The sequence below is a fragment of the Anguilla rostrata genome, chromosome 11, assembly GCF_018555375.3.
Source record: "Anguilla rostrata isolate EN2019 chromosome 11, ASM1855537v3, whole genome shotgun sequence".
NCBI lineage: Eukaryota > Metazoa > Chordata > Actinopteri > Anguilliformes > Anguillidae > Anguilla > Anguilla rostrata.
Window position 1 is genome coordinate 396,470 of NC_057943.1, and position 18,789 is coordinate 415,258.

General features: G+C 50.5%; 2 protein-coding genes across 2 annotated transcripts in view; one reads left to right on the forward strand and one right to left on the reverse strand.

Annotated features, from left to right (window-relative positions):
- Positions 1 to 7,739: 7,739 nt before the first annotated feature.
- On the reverse strand, positions 7,740 to 9,662 carry LOC135235100 (amphoterin-induced protein 3-like). Its single transcript, XM_064300293.1, has one exon. It carries the CDS (start codon positions 9,330 to 9,332, stop codon positions 7,887 to 7,889), a length of 1,446 nt encoding a protein of 481 aa, XP_064156363.1. The 5' UTR covers positions 9,333 to 9,662; the 3' UTR covers positions 7,740 to 7,886.
- Positions 9,663 to 13,287: 3,625 nt separating this feature from the next.
- LOC135235136 (metabotropic glutamate receptor 7-like) overlaps positions 13,288 to 18,789 on the forward strand; it is a 171,210-nt gene continuing 165,708 nt past the window's right edge. The window contains exon 1 of the mRNA XM_064300355.1: positions 13,288 to 13,786. Within this exon, the coding sequence (XP_064156425.1) occupies positions 13,631 to 13,786 (156 nt within the window). The 5' untranslated portion in view covers positions 13,288 to 13,630. The remainder of the gene's footprint in view (positions 13,787 to 18,789) is intronic.

The window sequence follows — 18,789 nt, forward strand, 5'->3', positions numbered from 1 at the left end:
CTGTGCTGACAGGAGCACATTCGTTACCTCATCTCCAGCGTCTTGTACCGGCACGGGGGGGGCAGAGCGGGGGGGTCCCATCCCAGCACTGGGATCTGTGTCCCAGAAACACTGGCTCCCTTTACAGAGCCCTGCCTGTCCCGCTCCCCTCTAAGAAGAGCAGTGCTGGTGCGTTCATTCTGCTGCAGCAGAACAACCTGCATAACGTGCGTGTGTGAGTATGAGTGTATATATGTGTGTGTGTGTGTGTGTGTGCGTGCGTGTGTGTGTCTACGTGTGTATGTACATGTGTATGTGTGTGTGTGTATGTGCGTGTGTGTGTGTGTGTGTGTGCGTGTGTCTACGTGTGTATGTACATGTGTATGTGTGTGTGTGTGTGTGTGTGCATTCGTGCGAGTGTGTGAGTGCATACACATACTCATCCTTGTTCCACAGTAATTTCTGACCACTTCAATTCTCTCTGAGCCATTCCTATTTTTCTTTATCACCTGACCGCATGCAGATCACATGACCACATGCAGTTCCAAATCCAGATCTGAAATTTACAATTCATCTAGAGCAAAATCAATTCAGGTCTGTTCCGAGCTGGCCTAGATTCTAGATAACGTAAGCTCTGTGTGTCTGTCTGTGTGTCTGTTTGATGTACGACCATGCACATGCACGTATGTGTGTGTGTGTGTGTGTGCATGTGCATGCATGTTTGTGTGTGTGTGTGTGTGTGCATGTGTGTGTGTGCATGCACATGCATGTGTTTGTGTGTATGTGTGTGTGTGTGTGTGTGTGTGAACATGTATTACTATCTTTGTGAGAACCAATTGTCCCTACAAGTATACAAAGATGAGAAGTTATGCAAGGTGGGGACCTTTTGATGGTCCCCACATGTTCAAGAGGCTGTTTTAGGGTTAGGACTCAGGGTTAGGGTTACAATTAGGTTAAGGTTAGGGTTAAGGTTAGGCATGTAGTTAGGGTGAGCTTTAATGAGGAGATGTGAGCTTTAATGAGGAGATGTGAGCTTTAATGATGAGATGTGTGTTTTAACGAAGAGATGTGAGTTTTAATGAAGAGACGTGTGTTTTAATGAAGAGACCCCCAACCTGCGGGATACCCCCCCAACCTGCGGGATACCCCCCCAAACCGCGGGATACCCCCCAACCCACGGGCTACCCCCCAACCCACGGGATACCACCCAACCCACAGAGACACATGCAGAGTATGTGTCTCTATCCTGTTTACGATCGTTCTGCACATTAATCAGTGAGTCCATTTAAATAATCATCATAAATTAGCAGTCTCTTATTTTTCTCGTTTTCTTTGCATCTATTATGGCCACTCTACCTTTACGCACTTATGAAATTAATATGAAATCATACTAAGTGCTGAAAGGTAGAACAAAAGGTAAATAAAAAAGGGCTTTAAGCTGAGAGAGAAGGAGCAGTTTGTGCATCAGGTTTAGCGGTTTGTTATACAAGTGTGTTATAGTGGTTTGTTACTGTGGTTTGTTACTGTGGTTTGTGATAGTAGTTTGTTTTATTGGTTTGTTATTGCGGTTTGTTTTATGGTATTTAAAATCATTATAATGATATATTTTTTATAGTTGGCGTATACTTGAATGTAGCTCACGTTGCAGGGGATGATTATGAACACGTTGCAGGGGATGATTATGAACACGTTGCAGGGGATGATTATGAACACTGTGTAATTTAGCATAAACCCATCTGAAACATACAAGTTATCATCTGAGAAAAAATAGTTGAAACTGACCATAACAATCCTAATTAGGACATCTGGATATTACTGATGGAAAACAAGAAGGGCCTAATTTTAATTTTTAATTTTTCTAATGCTGTATGATATAGCCTACTACCATGGCAACAGTGCCATGTAATATCAAGCATCAAAATTTAGGGGAAATATTTTCCAAAGTATTTAAGATTTATTTTGCTCCTACGCTGCATCCATTCTTACAGGTGGGTAGACTGATCGCAGGGCGTGGGGTGGAGGAGCAGTGCTGGGTCTGGCCACAAACAGCTCCTGCTGCTTCAGAGGTGTGCTGTACACTGAAGATGGGTGGGAGGATGGGCAGAAGGGGTTGCTATGGTGACGTTTGGTGCTGATGTTGAGAGTGGAGTACTTTCCCTCTCTCGTTTTCTTTCCCCCTCTTTTTTTCCTCCTTCTCTCCCCCTCTCACTCCCCACACTGTGAAACTCATTTACAGTTGAGAGGACTTGGAGTTCAATCTGCTAACAAGATGAGAGAGAAAACCTCTGTGTTGGCTCTGTGTGTCGTATCTCAGGCACTAAAAATTAAGTTTGTATTGACCTGTGGATGTGCAGTTCCTTTCATTCATGATAAGGCTGTGCTGTTAACGCATGTTGAGGAGGCAGCTGTGCTGTTAGTGTGGTCAGTGCTGTTAGCTGTAAGGCTGTGCTGTTAGTGTGGTCAGTGCTGTTAGCTGTAAGGCTGTGCTGTTAGTGTGGTCAGTGCTGTTAGCTGTAAGGCTGTGCTGTTAGTGTGGTCAGTGCTGTTAGCTGTAAGGCTGTGCTGTTAGTGTGGTCAGTGCTGTTAACTTTAAGGCTGTGCTGTTGGTGTGGTCAGTGCTGTTAGCTGTAAGGCTGTGCTGTTAGTGTGGTCAGTGCTGTTAGCTGTAAGGCTGTGCTGTTAGTGTGGTCAGTGCTGTTAGCTGTGCGGCTGTGCTGTTAGTGTGGTCAGTGCTGTTAGCTGTAAGGCTGTGCTGTTAGTGTGGTCAGTACTGTTAGCTGTAAGGCTGTGCTGTTAGTGTGGTCAGTGCTGTTAGCTGTGAGGCTGTGCTGTTAGTGTGGTCAGTGCTGTTAGCTGTGAGGCTGTGCTGTTAGTGTGGTCAGTGCTGTTAGCTGTGAGGCTGTGCTGTTCGTGTGGTCAGTGCTGTTAGCTGTGAGGCTGTGCTGTTAGTGTGGTCAGTGCTGTTAGCTGTGCGGCTGTGCTGTTAGTGTGGTCAGTGCTGTTAGCTGTAAGACTGTGCTGTTAGTGTGGTCAGTACTGTTAGCTGTAAGGCTGTGCTGTTAGTGTGGTCAGTGCTGTTAGCTGTGAGGCTGTGCTGTTAGTGTGGTCAGTGCTGTTAGCTGTGAGGCTGTGCTGTTAGTGTGGTCAGTGCTGTTAGCTGTGAGGCTGTGCTGTTAGTGTGGTCAGTGCTGTTAGCTGTGAGGCTGTGCTGTTAGTGTGGTCAGTGCTGTTAGCTGTGAGGCTGTGCTGTTAGTGTGGTCAGTGCTGTTAGCTGTGAGGCTGTGCTGTTAGTGTGGTCAGTGCTGTTAGCTGTGAGGCTGTGCTGTTAGTGTGGTCAGTGCTGTTAGCTGTGAGGCTGTGCTGTTCGTATGGTCAGTGCTGTTAGCTGTGAGGCTGTGCTGTTAGTGTGGTCAGTGGTGTTAGCTGTGAGGCTGTGCTGTTAGTGTGGTCAGTGCTGTTAGCTGTGAGGCTGTGCTGTTAGTGTGGTCAGTGCTGTTAGCTGTGAGGCTGTGCTGTTCGTATGGTCAGTGCTGTTAGCTGTGAGGCTGTGCTGTTAGTGTGGTCAGTGGTGTTAGCTGTGAGGCTGTGCTGTTAGTGTGGTCAGTGCTGTTAGCTGTGAGGCTGTGCTGTTAGTGTGGTCAGTGCTGTTAGCTGTGAGGCTGTGCTGTTCGTATGGTCAGTGCACAGGAAACACACAGACACGTGGAGGAGGCAGCTGGCCCTGCTGCTCTCCTGTAGGGAGAAACGGGCGGTTAATCCTGCTCTCTGGAGAGAGAGAGGGAGACCGACCTCGTTGCTGCAGCTTTCATTTCCTCTGGTTTTCTGAGAGAAATGACAGATTAAAGGATTTGTGCGGTTGGACTATCACTGGAGCACCTGGTTTTCCTGGTTAATCTGATCAGATTTGATCCTAGTTCATGTCTGATTTAGACACTACCATCTCAATGAAAAACAGCAACACACCACAGTACATATGCAGCTCAACATCAACGTGTTCAGTGTTAAAGAAGCCTAGTTACATATGGTACACAAAGAACACACTCTCTGTACATGTCTTTGGGATATGGCTTGTTTGTTTTCTGTGAAACACTTTGCATCATTTTGACATTAATAATTTGATTCTTCTGAATTGGGGCTTTTGTCTGCATGGAAAGCATATGTTTTGTGTACATGAATAGCTTTGCTTACAGTGTTTTTGTAGAGGTATCATGGCATTATTTTATTTAATACACAATCATTACATGGAGCTCAGCTCGGTCTTGGGGCTCCCCTTGTGCATGCTGGTTTTTGTTCCAACTACAATTGCGATCCCATAATTTTAACAAGCTGATAATGTTTCTTAAGTGCTTTTCGTGTTTAGAGGGATTATTTACCCTCTCAAGATATATTATGTCAGAAATTGTTTCGCATGTCACAAAGAATAAAATTCCCATTTTGATATTGTGCTACATTGTAAACAATTACATAAAGAGAGGTAACCTTTTTCGATCAAATGAAGGACAGAGGTAAATCAATAGGCTCCTAATTAGGTTGTTGAACACCTATAAAATTGGAGCAGGGGCAGGTGATTGGCTGTGTGGTTTCACACAGGGCAGGTGATTGGCTGTGTGGTTTGGAGCAGGGGCAGGTGACTGGCTGTGTGGTTTCGCACAGGGCAGGTGATTGGCTGTGAAGTTTGGAGCAGGGGCAGGTGATTGGCTGTGTGGTTTGGATCTGTGTGTCTGCTCTGTGCACTGGAGACAGCATGTCACAGGTGTGTGAGAGAGAACTCGCAGGTGTGTGAGAGAGAACGCACAGGTGTGTGAGAGAGAAAACATAGGTATGTGAGAGAGAACTCACAGGTGTGTGAGAGAGAACGCACAGGTGCGTGAGAGAGAACTTGCAGGTGCGTGAGAGAGAACGTGCAGGTGTGTGAGAGAGAACGTGCAGGTGTGTGAGAGAGAACTCACAGGTGTGTGAGAGAGAACGTGCAGGTGTGTGAGAGAGAACACACAGGTGTGTGAGAGAGAACGTGCAGGTGTGTGAGAGAGAACGCACAGGTGTGTGAGAGAGAACGCACAGGTGTGTGAGAGAGAACACACAGGTGTGTGAGAGAGAACGTGCAGGTGTGTGAGAGAGAACGCACAGGTGTGTGAGAGAGAACTCGCAGGTGTGTGAGAGAGAACGTGCAGGTGTGTGAGAGAGAACGCACAGGTGTGTGAGAGAGAACGTGCAGGTGTGTGAGAGAGAACGCGCAGGTGTGTGAGAGAGAACGTGCAGGTGTGTGAGAGAGAACATGCAGGTGTGTGAGAGAGAACGCACAGGTGTTGAGAGAGAACGTGCAGGTGTGTGAAGAGAACGCGCAGGTGTGTGGAGAACGAAGTGCAGGTGTGTGAGAGAGAACATGCATTGGTGTGTGTTAGAGAGAAGCACAGGTGTGTGAGAGAGACAGTGCAGGTGACTGGTGTGAGAGAGAACACAGCAGGTGTGGTGAGAGAAGAGGAGCGTGCAGGTGTGTGAGGACGTGTGAGAGAGAACATGCAGGTGTGTGAGAGAGAACGCGCAGGTGTGTGAGAGAGAACGCGCAGGTGTGTGAGAGAGAACACACAGGTGTGTGAGAGAGAACATGCAGGTGTGTGAGAGAGAACGTGCAGGTGTGTGAGAGAGAACATGCAGGTGTGTGAGAGAGAACTCACAGGTGTGTGAGAGAGAACGTGCAGGTGTGTGAGAGAGAACACACAGGTGTGTGAGAGAGAACGTGCAGGTGTGTGAGAGAGAACATGCAGGTGTGTGAGAGAGAACGCACAGGTGTGTGAGAGAGAACGTGCAGGTGTGTGAGAGAGGAACACAGGTGTGTGAGAGAGAACGTGCAGGTGTGTGAGAGAGAACTGCAGGTGTGTGAGAGAGAACGCGCAGGTGTGTGAGAGAGAACGCGCAGGTGTGTGAGAGAGAACCACAGGTGTGTGAGAGAGAACTGCAGTGTGGAGAGGCGTGCAGGTGTGTGAGAGAGAACACGCAGGTGTGTGAGAGAGAACACACAGGTGTGTGAGAGAGAACGTGCAGGTGTGTGAGAGAGAACTCGCAGGTGTGTGAGAGAGAACGTGCAGGTGTGTGAGAGAGAACTTGCAGGTGTGTGCGAGAGAACGCGCAGGTGTGTGAGAGAATGGGCTGTGGTTCTCTCTCTCTCTCTCACTATTTTAATTTATGAAAATGATGCTCCAAGTGCTTTCTTAATATGATATTTATGTAATTTACTTGTTGCCAATACTATTAAGAAAAATAATTACAAAAAAATGTCAAAATGGATTTATTGACAGAAGAAAATGTCAGATTTAAACAGATTGGCTGTACTGTGCAGAGGAGATTAACCCTTTCACTTCTGTGTGGGAGGTTCTGCTGATTACTTTCGATTTATCACCAGCTGTTGTTGATGATGAAAGAATTTAGCCTGGCAGGAAATCGTTTCTCTTTCCTTTAACCTCAGGAGATGAAATGTTTATTCAGTGAGATATGCTGCTGCTGGTGGTTCATATGCTAACACGATCTTCCACTGCGTGCTGGGTGTTTGTATACACAGCCTGTCTGTAGAACTAGTGTTTTTAACACACATACAAGCACTGTCTGTGGTTCTGAACCTGTACCTGGTCTCTCTTCCTCTCTCCCTCCCCCTCTCTTTTTCTCCTGTCCCTCTTTCTCTCTCACACTCATTTACATACAATATATACAGCATAAATGACAGAAACTAGCATACACCAAATCAAAGAATACTCAGGGTTACTGTCAGACAGACAGAGGGACAGACAACATCATCATCATTGCTGCCTCCTTCATCATCATGGCCAGTTCTAGAAGTGATAAAATCGGATATTTAATCTGAGCAGTGGAATTGTTTAAGAAGTCATAAACAGCATTACACACACACACACACACACACACACTCACTCACACACATAAACACTCACTCACACATGCGTGCACACAAACACACACACACAAACTCACTCATGCACACACACACACGCAAACTCACTCACTCACTCATGCATGCACACACACACACACACACACACACACAAACACTCACTCACTCATGCACACACACAAATCTTAATGTGATATATGAATAAAGAGGCTTGGAAAACTATGGAAAAACAAACATATTTATTTAAATCAACTGTATGAATTCAAAACAAACATAAAAATTGATTTAAAAAAACATTTGTTTAAAACAAAACACACAGTCAGCACTGGCACAGTCTCTACACTAGCACAGTCAGCACCGGCACAGTCTCTACACTAGCACAGTCAGCACCAGCACAGTCTCTACACTAGCACAGTCAGCACCGGCAATGTCTCTACACTAGCACAGTCAGCACCAGCACAGTCTCTACACTAGCACAATCAGCACCAGCACAGTGTAACTCTCCCTGCCTGTCTAAGCCCCGCCCACAGCTCTCCCTGCCTGGCTAAGCCCTGCCCCCAGCTCTCCCTGCCTGGCTAAGCCCCGCCCCCAGCTCTCCCTGCCAGGCTAAGCCCCGCCCCCAGCTCTCCCTGCCTGGCTAAGCCCCGCCCCCAGCTCTCCCTGCCTGGCTAAGCCTTGCCCCCAGCTCTCCCTGCCAGGCTAAGCCCCGCCCCCAGCTCTCCCTGACAGGCTAAGCCCCGCCCCCAGCTATCCCTGCCTGGCTAAGCCCCACCCCCAGCTCTCCCTGCCTGGCTAAGCCCCGCCCCCAGCTCTCCTGCCTGGCTAAGCCCCGCCCCCAGCTCTCCCTGCCTGGCTAAGCCCCGCCCCCAGCTCTTCCTGCCTGGATAAGCCCCGCCCCCAGCTCTCCCTGCCGAGCTAAGCCCCGCCCCCAGCTCTCCCTGCCCCAGCAGTGCCTGTGTGATTTGCTGCTGGATGGACCCCCCATGCGGGGTTTGCTTGGCTGTTGCTATGGCGCAGAGGAGTCTGTGCTGATGGGCTCAGGGTGGTCCCTCTGCTGGGGGTGTTTGGGGGGTCCCGTGGGCGGTGTTGGGGAGGAGCCGTTCTGCACTCGCCTGATGGGCTCCAGAAACATCACATGCTTACTGTTCCCCAGCCTGCGTCCGGGCCCCTCCCGGGCCGGTAGGGCAGGGCTGGGGGCGGGGTCATCGTTGGCGGGAGGCGGGGCGGGGGGGCGGGAGCAGCGGCAGGGTGTGAGGAACAGGTACATGAGCACCAGCAGCAGGCTGACCGCGCAGCCCAGGAGCGTGGTGAAGCCGGCATTAAAGGGCTCCCCGCCCCCCCAGCGCTCCCCGCCCCCCCAGCGCTCCGACACCGTCACGTTCACCTCCCAGGTGTCGTTCTGCTGCCGCCCGGGGTCCCGCGCCACGCACAGGTACACGCCCGAGTCCTCCGACCGCACCGCGCCCATCCGCAGCGTGCCGTTGCCAAACACCTGCCGGCTGCCGTTACCGGGCGGGGCCAGGTGCTCCTGCTGGGGCGACACCCACAGGTAGGCCAGGTGCTGCCCCCTGAGCGCGGTCAGACAGTGCAGCAGGAGGGGCTCGCCCACCTGCGCCCGCAGCCCCGCCCTGGCCCCACCACCCTCGCCGGCCGCCGGCTCGCTGCAGTTGTGGAAGAAGGGGGCGTGGCCGAGGAGCCGCACTGGGGTGCGCGGCTCGCCGAGCGGCAGGCAGGTGTGGTCGTCGCGGTGATGGCGCACGGAGCCGTAGCCCCGCCCCTCCCAGCCGCGCAGCAGGCGGTGCAGGCCGCACTGGCAGCCCAGCGTGTTGTTGTGCAGGAACAGGCCGCCGCGCAGCGCCACGGGCAGCGCCGCCACCTCCGCCAGCGGCAGCGCCCGCAGCCGGTTGGAGGAGAGGTCGAGCGTGAGCAGGCCGGGGTGGGCGTGGCGCAGGGAGAAGAAGGGGAAGCTGGTGAGGCGGTTGTGGCTGAGGTAGGCGTGGCGCAGGGCGGGCAGCGGCAGCAGGGCGTGGCTCTCCACGCGGGCCAGCCGGTTGCTGAAGAGCAGCAGCTCCTGCAGCGCGGGCAGCCCCTGCAGGCTGCGGCCGTCCAGCACGCGCAGCGCGTTGCAGCTCAGGTCCAGCACCCGCAGCGCGCTGGCGTTCCGGAAGGCTCCGCCGCCCAGCGCCCGCAGCTGGTTGTGGGACAGGAGCAGCACCCGCAGGCGGGGCAGCCCAAAAACCCCCCCCGGCTCCAGCCGCTCCAGCCGGTTGTGACTCAGGTCCAGGGTGGCGGTGGGCGGGGGCAGGGGGGCGGGGATCGTCTCCAGGCTCCGCCCCCCACAGCTCAGGATATCGGAGGCACAGAGGCAGGGGGAGGGGCAGCTGGCCCCCCCACACCGCAGGAGGACGGAGCTGAGCACCAGGAGGCTGGCCACGCCCCCAACGCACCGCATGGCGCTGAGAGCTCCCCACGCCCTAACACCTGACCCCCTGACCCTCAATCTGAGCACAAAATGGGCCAGAGCAGGAACCCAAACCACAGCAGTGCTGCTTCAGCAGCTGCGGGAAACTCTGCGAAGAGCGGTTTGTTCTGGTTCTGTAGCAGTAAAAAGAGCGGTTTGTTCTGGTTCTGTAGCGGTAAAAAGAGCGGTTTGTTCTGGTTCAGTAGCGGTAAGGAGAGCGGTTTGTTCTGGTTCAGTAGCAGTAGGGAGAGTGGTTTGTTCTGGTTCAGTAGCGGTAAGGAGAGCGGTTTGTTCTGGTTCAGTAGCGGTAAGGAGAGCGGGTTGTTCTGGTTCAATAGCGGTAAGGAAAGCGGGTTGTTCTGGTTCAGTAGCGGTAGGGAGACCGGGTTGTTCTGGTTCAGTAGCGGTAAGGAGAGCGGTTTGTTCCGGTTCAGTAGCGGTAAGGAGAGCGGTTTGTTCCGGGTTCAGTAGCGGTGAGGAGAGCAGTTTGTTCTGGTTCAGTAGCGGTAAGGAGAGCGGTTTGTTCCGGTTCAGTAGCGGTAAGGAGAGCGGTTTATTCTGGTTCAGTAGCGGTAAGGAGAGCGGTTTGTTCTGGTTCAGTATCGGTGAGGAGAGCGGTTTGCTCTGGTTCAGTAGCGGTAAGGAGAGCGGTTTGTTCTGGTTCAGTAGCGGTAAGGAGAGCAGTTTGTTCTGGTTCAGTAGCGGTAAGGAGAGCGGTTTGTTCTGGTTCAGTAGCGGTAAGGAGAGCGATTTGTTCTGGTTCAGTAGCGTAAGGAGAGCGGTTTGTTCTGGTTCAGTAGCGGTAAGGAGAGCGGTTTTGTTCTGGTTCAGTAGCGGTAGGAGAGCGGTTTTGTTCTGGTTCAGTAGCGGTTAAGGAGAGCGGTTTGTTCTGGTTCAGTAGCGGTAAGGAGAGCGGTTTGTTCTGGTTCAGTAGCGGTAAGGAGAGCGGTTTGTTCTGGTTCAGTAGCGGTAAGGAGAGCGGTTTGTTCTGGTTCAGTAGCGGTAAGGAGAGCGGTTTGTTCTGGTTCAGTAGCGGTAAGGAGAGCGGTTTGTTCTGGTTCAGTAGCGGTAAGGAGAGCGGTTTGTTCTGGTTCAGTAGCGGTAAGGAGAGCGGTTTGTTCTGGTTCAGTAGCGGTGAGGAGAGCGGTTTGTTCTGGATTCAGTAGCGGTAAGAAGAGCGGTTTGTTCTGGTTCAGTAACTGAAGAGTTCAGTAGTGTAACGTTCCCCTACTACAGCAGGTCAGTGTCAGTGATACAGCGTGAACTCCCCTGATCCTTAAACTGCAGAGAACTCACAGTCCTCAACACCAAACCCCTCAATCCAACCAGACCCCCTCACCTGCCCGACCTCTTCACCTGCCCGACCCCCTGACCTGCCCGAACTCTTCACCTGCCCGACCCCCTCACCTGCCCGACCTCTTCACCTGCCCGACCCCCTGACCTGCCCAACCTCTTCACCTGCCCGACCCCCTCACCTGCCCGACCTCTTCACCTGCCCGACCCCCTGACCTGCCCAACCTCTTCACCTGCCCGACCCCCTCACCTGCCCAACCTCTTCACCTGCCCGACCCCCTCACCTGCCCAACCCCTTCACCTCCTCACGTCAGAAGAGTTCTGTCCCTCACATTCCTCTCCTGGAATGTGTTGTGGAATGTGTTGGGTTCCTCCTCTTCAGGGTGGAGCTGTGTTGGGTTCCTCTTCTTCAGGCTGGGGTGTGTTGAGTTCCTCCTCTTCAGGGTGGAGATGTGTTGGGTTCCTCCTCTTTAGGGTGGAGCTGTGTTGGGTTCCTCCTCTTTAGGGTGGGGGTGTGTTGGGTTCCTCCTCTTCAGGGTGGAGCTGTGTTGGGTTCCTCCTCTTCAGGGTGGGGGTGTGTTGGGTTCCTCCTCTTCAGGGTGGGGGTGTGTTGGATTCCTCCTCTTTAGGGTCAGGATCACTGATTCAGTCTGCAGAAGCCTCAGACTCTTCCACAAACAGAATTGAGGTGTTTTTAAGAATTGACAGGTGTGTGTTCTGTTCTGCAGGTGCAGCAGGTACCTGTACACAGGCAGGCTGCAGGTGTGCAGGGTTCTCAGCTCCTGGCTTTGCGCTTCTCCGGTTGTTTGCCCCAAATCCAGACTCCCTCTGCTTCTCCGGCTGCTTCTGACTCTCAACCAACTGCTACACGCATTTAATCTGAACCACAGTCCCTCCCTCTCTCCCTCCCTTTCTGTCTCTCCCATCCTCTCACTTTCCCTCCCTCTCTCTCCCTTCTTCTCTCTTTCCCTCCCCCTTTCTCTCTCTCCCATCCTCTCACTTTCCTGTCCTCCCTCTCTCCTTCGCTCTTTCCCTCCCTCTCTCCCCCCCTCCTTCTCTCTCTCCCCCTGAGGGCTTTGCATGTATTAGTGGCTCTGTACTTTATTGGTCAGTCTTAGGAGTTACAGAAGTGGGCGGAGTGAGTGAATTCTGGAAAGCTCTGATTGGTTTGAGGAACTGTTAATGTAAAGGGGAGGGGCTTCAGCAGACCACTGTTTCCTTCTCTCATGCAGCCTGTGTGCAAGTGTTGCCTCTGATGTCAACATTTATCTGGATCCCTGTGTGTACATGTCCAGGCACTGATCTCTGTGCTCTGATCTCTGTGCTGTGATCCCTGTGTTTATCTCTGTGCACTGATCTCTATGTTATGTTTATCTCTGTGCACGGATCTCTGTGTTTAACTCTGTGCACTGATCTCTGTGTTTAACTCTGTGCACTGATCCCTGTGTTTAACTCTGTGCACTGATCTCTGTGTTTAACTCTGTGCACTGATCCCTGTGTTTATTTCTGTGCACTGATCCATGTGTTCATCTCTGTTTTTTGTTAAACAAAAGCTGTTAAACCTAAGTATTCAAAAAACAGATTGTCTTGATTGTTCTACTGTAACCATATGAAATTACTTTCTGTATCCTGTAAAAATTCACAATATCACAAAAAAATCCTGTCTGAGCACCACCACTAAATGATCAGGCCCTCCAACACAGAATTCTCGTCAATGCTGTAGAAAGACATTTGTCAAGTTTAACAGCCCATAGAATGGATTTAGATCTATCTGGCTGTTTAATTTAACGGAAAATCACAGCCTGTGTTACGTATGCAAGCAACTGAGAGACTAACCCTAACCCTAACCCTAACCCTAACCCTAACCCCCCCCAAACCCAGCAGGGTTCTGATGCTCAGACTCATACCCCCTCAGAGTGGGGTGGAGCTGGGCTGGGAGATACACTGCCCTGCCCTCTCAGAACCACGGGACATGAGATGGGGGGGTTGCTGTAGTCTCATGGACTACAGCAACTTCCCCAATCACTGTGCTTTACTGGATAAGCAGATCCTGCATCCAGCATGGCTTCCAGATCCCAACGGTTGTATTGTAACTTAAACAGCTTAAGCAGACTGATCTTTAGCAGGCACACACATGCATGCACACCTATACACACACATATGCATGCACGCACACAAACACACTCAGGCACGCTCAGACACACACACACACACACACACATGCACAGGCACACCCTCAGACACACACACACACACATGCACACACACACACATGCATGGACACACCCTCAGACACACACACACACCTATTTTTGTCATATATCTGCAGTCTCTCTACTTGCTGTGGCCACACTATTAATACAAACAGATGTAAGAGGATTGGGGTTGATATTCAGATTGATAATTTATTGTGTGATTTACTGAAGATGTGGCTCTAACTGGGCCTCGGGCAAAGACTGGGTTGGGGGTGTGTGTCTACATTCTTTATATTAGAGGAAAGAAGTTTCAGCCTGAAATGATTGGAGCAAAGGGACACGCCCAGTTCCACAGAGAGACACGCCCAGTTCCACACAGAGACACGCCCTGTTCCACAGAGAGACACACCCTGTTCCACTTTAATTGTTTAAATTACAGACTGACAGGTGAAATCAGTTGGGTCCCATTTGCTGAGAGAGTGGAACCTGAAATGATCTATTTAAAATGAAAGAGTTCATTGACAGCAAAAGTCAAACTTGTATCACATTATAATGAGTTTAATCACAAAATTATGGTAGAACTCAAGCACATTTTCAACAACCATAACTAATCAAGAGACTGGCTTTGACAAAAAAATAAAAATAAAAAAAATAAACACCCAACAAACAGAATACATAGTGGATGCACAGGACTAGGGTTGAGAAGATGGCTGTTTGTGAAGTTTGGAGTTGGCCGTGGGACAGTAAAGTGATTGGTTTATCGTCGATTTTTCTCCTGCAGATTGAAGGACAACATTAAAAATGTTGGGCTACTACGTCTGGTTATTGGACGCCATTGGAGATCAGAAGTGTTCCTGTCTTCATTTTACTCTTTTCTGGGGGAAGCGTGCACTTGAACCACCTTTTAAACAAAAAACCAAGGACGACGCAGAGCTGGAAGCGCGGTCACGCCGTGGGGTAAGCCCAGAGACTGTAAAAAATATGGACAAAGCTACTGTGACGTCACCCATTGACTCTACGTGGGTCTCTAAAACACATTTTGAAGCTCAATGGCGGGCGCGGCCATTTTCTCGATTTGGAGCCAAAACCATAGAGTTAAGCGGTCTTGTGATGTTTTGGAATTTGATTGACAGTCCGGTGCGGAAAAGCCCATCGACCTGAACGAGGCTAGTTGACTGTCTGCCGTTACGTTTTAAAATATATTATCAGATGTTTACGGAGTTTAATTTCCATCCGTGACTGTACTGTGTCATGTAATCACGTTATATGTATGACATTAAAAATACAATTAGGCTATGTTCAGTTATCTTCAATTTATGTTTCTCAGCAAAACGAATATGCTTAGCTAGCATATCAGCTTGCCAGTGAGCTAGGTAGGCTATCCGTGGTTAGCTCACGCATTAGCAATATGAACCACAGGGGAATAACATTGACTACACTGATGGTCAATCAATCAGAGACGTGTAGGCTACTGGTGATTTGACTAGGCTAATTTTCGTATAACTGTCTGGTAGATCTGCTGTTAACCGAGCAAGTTATCGTCGTAGGTTTTCGCCACAGTCAGTTAATGAGCCAGTAACTGCTACTAGCTACTCCATCGCCGTTTGTGGTGTTCACTTGCTGGGTGACGCTAGCTGACCGATCGTTCGCAAATCACTTTCTATCGAATAAAAATCAACACTGTCAGCGGTGATTAACAAATCTACCAAGTATTTTAATAGCTGATCTGCAGGCGTGTAAATATGACAACGCACTTTGTACAGCAAGTTTTCCACCTGGTGCATGAAGACAAAAATGATGTAGCCTACATTGAATTTCTAATTATTATTATATTAGGCTATTATTTTTTTCTTGTAAATCATCAAAACCAATGGAGAAAAGCCAATAGACGCAAGGAGCCCCCAGAACCGATTCTGAGAACCACGGTCTTAAATGCCTAGCTTGTCGGTCTCTTAAATGCTAAAAACATGATCCTTTCTAAATGCCAAGATGGTTAATTTCGTTAAATTCTGTGTGTGATTTCATCGTGTGTTGTATATTCAGCAAATGAACCTTGAGACTTCGCTTCGTGAAACTGAAAAAGTGTTTATCCCAAAATCGGGATTATAGTAGCCTAGCTTTGTCACATGCGTGAAGCATGGCCCAGGTAGACATTTACGGAATGTACACGACTGACAAGCCGTCAAACACGTCTGGCAGATTGAATGTTTGCCGGTTAAGGTTACCTAGCTAGCCAAATGGCTTGGTAGCCGAAGTTGCGAACTGTTGTAGCATAGGCTACTACTGGACTACCAAATATAGCAAGCTGACTACGCTTTCTGCCAAGTAATTATTTGGTTAAGTAGGCTAAAGGAAACAGTAAAAATGACTCGGCTACCGAAAAACTTAAGAGGAGGATTATTTTATGGTCGTCTAGTGCAGCTGTAAATAGCACACGCCATAATTAAATCACCACGAAATGGGATGCCTGTATTTTCAGACTTAGCACAGGCGGACCGTGGCCGGAGCCGCCCACCCCAGTGACCATAGACTGTAGCCCCTTCTGTAGCTCAGTCCTCAGCAGTAATCCGGAAGTGACGCAAGCTGTACCTCATTGGTCCAGAACAAATATTGGCACTGTGCCCAAATGACGCAATAAATCATGAAATCGACCCATGGACAGTCATAAGACGAATAAAATACACCTATTATGATTATTTGTTCTTGTGAGAAAAAATTATTGACTTTGTATTTTGATCTCATTTGTACCGTAGACTTACATGGAAACCGGATATGAAAACACCTATACTGGAGCCATCCGTAGTGGCGCTAGTGAGCAACCAGGAACTACAACACCAGGAAATGAGCTTCAAAAACGAAGTCTGGTTTTGGCCGCTTGGGTAAGCCGCAGCCCTCCAGCTCTCGGGCTGGGGGACGAACTTTCGTTGTTTATTTCGTAACGCCTCGTTTGCATGTAGCCGTACAAGCAAGGCCATCTGGGTTAGCATCGCCCGTATTTGGGAACGTAGGGTTAGAGATAAGTAACAAATGGCGCTTGAGTGTATGAATCGATCGGCCAATATTTCTGTATTGTATATGCGTTGGGACTGTGTAGTTTTCTGGTGTGCAGCGCGTCCATGGCGCTATGCTTTCTGCGTACGGCTGCCTCTCGTCCGCTTTCCCTCTTCCAGCGCTGAGCTGCTCTGCCCATCCTATTCATCCGTTTCGATCCCTTTGTTTGGTGTGCGACTGAGTGGCCTTCACACCGCAGACCTGAGAAACACTGGCCTTTCAGATAGTGAAGCACCCGTCTGTGCTTTCACACGGGAGCACCAGCCTGTGTGCATTCTGAACACGTCTCCAGGAAAAGCATAGTTGGCACGGAAAGTTGTTGTTGCCAGGCTACTGCACGTTGATGGCATCTCACAGCTTTGACTGATGTGTTTGACAACACATCTGTCTTTGTCTTTTGAAGTTCAAGTTCCGTGGTTCCCTGGCTCTGTGTGGATTGCAGCAGAGTGACAGCAATAGTTGGTTAGTTAGTTAAATAATTAGTAATAAATTCGCACATTTTTAAATATTGTGCTCTTGACTTGCTTGACACAAGCATGGACTAACTGAACTAACTGCTGTATTGTATTCATGATTGCAGTGTATGGTATGTTCATGATTATGTGCAGTAAAAATGTCTGAGTGTATTTTACTCTGGTACAGTTGAATTAACACTATGCTGCCCGTATTACTGTGTGTTTAGGCCCAATGGTGATTCTGTCTCAGGCCAGCAGTGACCTGGAGCAGGGTAGACTCCAGGCTCATTAGTGTAGAGTGCGTGGGGCTGGGGATTAGTGCTGCATCGATTCGCTCTGTATTTCTGTCTCTGCCGTATTGATAAACCCTTAAGAGTGTAAAGAAGCATCGCTCCTCACTCGGGGAGCGAGGAGCGATGGGGTTTCCAAACAGCTTTACTATTTTGAAACAATCTGAAAATATGCACAAATGTTGCCATTCTGAATTGTGAAACCATTTGGAAATGGCTGTGCTTGCCTTGCTATTATTCCTTAGCCCTTGTGCCCCATCTAGTGTTTAAAAATAAAACTGAACATTAGAGTTCTCTTGATATAAAAATGGGTAATGCCCCACCTGCTGGCTGAAAGTCACAGTTGCGACTTGGTTGCCTGATTATGCAGATCATTGCACTTGCCCCAAAAAAGACTGGTTATTGTACAGAGATACACAAGAAACAAAGACCCCTTTTCAAGCTTAGGAAGAAGGAAAGTATAAGGATGATTCAGCTGTACTGTAGGTCTCTATTTGACAGCTCCACCTGCAGTGTAACACATTTAGGGAACCGGATAGATAAACAGTAGAAGCAGCGTCTGAAGTTGTAGGGACAAGAAAAACATCCCTCCTACCCATCTAAAAATAGGACCTATGAAACAGCATTTTAGAGTTGTATAATGGGTGAGGAGCTGGTCCTGTAACCTGAAGGTCATTGATTCTCAGGTAGGACACTGCTGTTTTTTTTACCCTTGACCAAGGTAACCTGCATTACTTCATATGTATCCAGCTGTATAAAAGGTTGGGTGAGTCGCTCAGGATTAGAGTGTCTGCTGAATGCCTGTAATGTAATTTAATGAGCTGGGGACACTGGAGTGCCTGAGTCAGGTGTCAGACCCACAGTGCCTCTGTCCCCCTGTCTGCAGGTCAGAGGTCACGCATTACATCAGCTCTTTAATTCAGTCTGGCTGCCCATTCACTTCACTCTCACTCCTGATCTGGAGTCTCCCTGCTAGACCCCTCCCCTCCGCCCCCTCAGTGAGTTCCAGCTCTGTCTGACACCGTGACGTCACCGCCAGGTCCCTGTTCGCTGTGACCCATTATACTGCGCCTGTCTGCGGCCCTTACGGTACGGAGCGGTAAAGGAGCTTTCTGTGAGGAGCAGCCGGTTCAGGGCCGTGGAGTCAGTGCCGCATCGCTGCTGTAAGGGCCTCAGAGCCGCTGCTGTAAGGGCCTCAGAGCCGCTGCTGTAGGGGCCTCAGAGCCGCATCGCTGCTGTAGGGGCCTCAGAGCCGCTGCTGTAAGGGCCTCAGAGCCGCATCGCTGCTGTAGGGGCCTCAGAGCCGCTGCTGTAAGGGCCTCAGAGCCGCATCGCTGCTGTAGGGGCCTCAGAGCCGCATCGCTGCTGTAAGGGCCTCAGAGCCGCATCGCTGCTGTAGGGGCCTCAGAGCCGCATCGCTGCTGTAGGGGCCTCAGAGCCGCATCGCTGCTGTAGGGGCCTCAGAGCCGCTGCTGTAAGGGCCTCAGAGCCGCTGCTGTAGTAAGAGCCTCAGAGCCGCATCGCTGCTGTAGGGCCTCAGAGCCGCATCGCTGCTGTAGGGGCCTCAGAGCCGCATCGCTGCTGTAAGGGCCTCAGAGCCGCATCGCTGCTGTAAGGGCCTCAGAGCCGCATCGCTGCTGTAAGGGCCTCAGAGCCGCATCGCTGCTGTAAGGGCCTCAGAGCCGCATCGCTGCTGTAAGGGCCTCAGAGCCGCATCGCTGCTGTAGGGGCCTCAGAGCCGCTGCTGTAAGGGCCTCAGAGCCGCATCGCTGCTGTAAGGGCCTCAGAGCCGCATCGCTGCTGTAAGGGCCTCAGAGCCGCATCGCTGCTGTAAGGGCCTCAGAGCCGCATCGCTGCTGTAAGGGCCTCAGAGCCGCATCGCTGCTGTAAGGGCCTCAGAGCCGCATCGCTGTGCTAAGGGCCTCAGAGCCGCATCGCTGCTGTAAGGGCCTCAGAGCCGCATCGCTGCTGTAAGGGCCTCAGAGCCGCTGCTGTAAGGGCCTCAGAGCCGCTGCTGTAAGGGCCTCAGAGCCGCTGCTGTAAGGGCCTCAGAGCCGCTGCTGTAAGGGCCTCAGAGCCGCTGCTGTAGTAAGGGCCTCAGAGCCGCATCGCTGCTGTAGGGGCCTCAGAGCTGCATCGCTGCTGTAAGGGCCTCAGAGCCACA

Bases quoted from the DNA above. Each gene is read 5' to 3' on its own strand.
- LOC135235100 (XM_064300293.1), bottom strand. From the start codon at position 9,332: ATGCGGTGCGTTGGGGGCGTGGCCAGCCTCCTGGTGCTCAGCTCCGTC.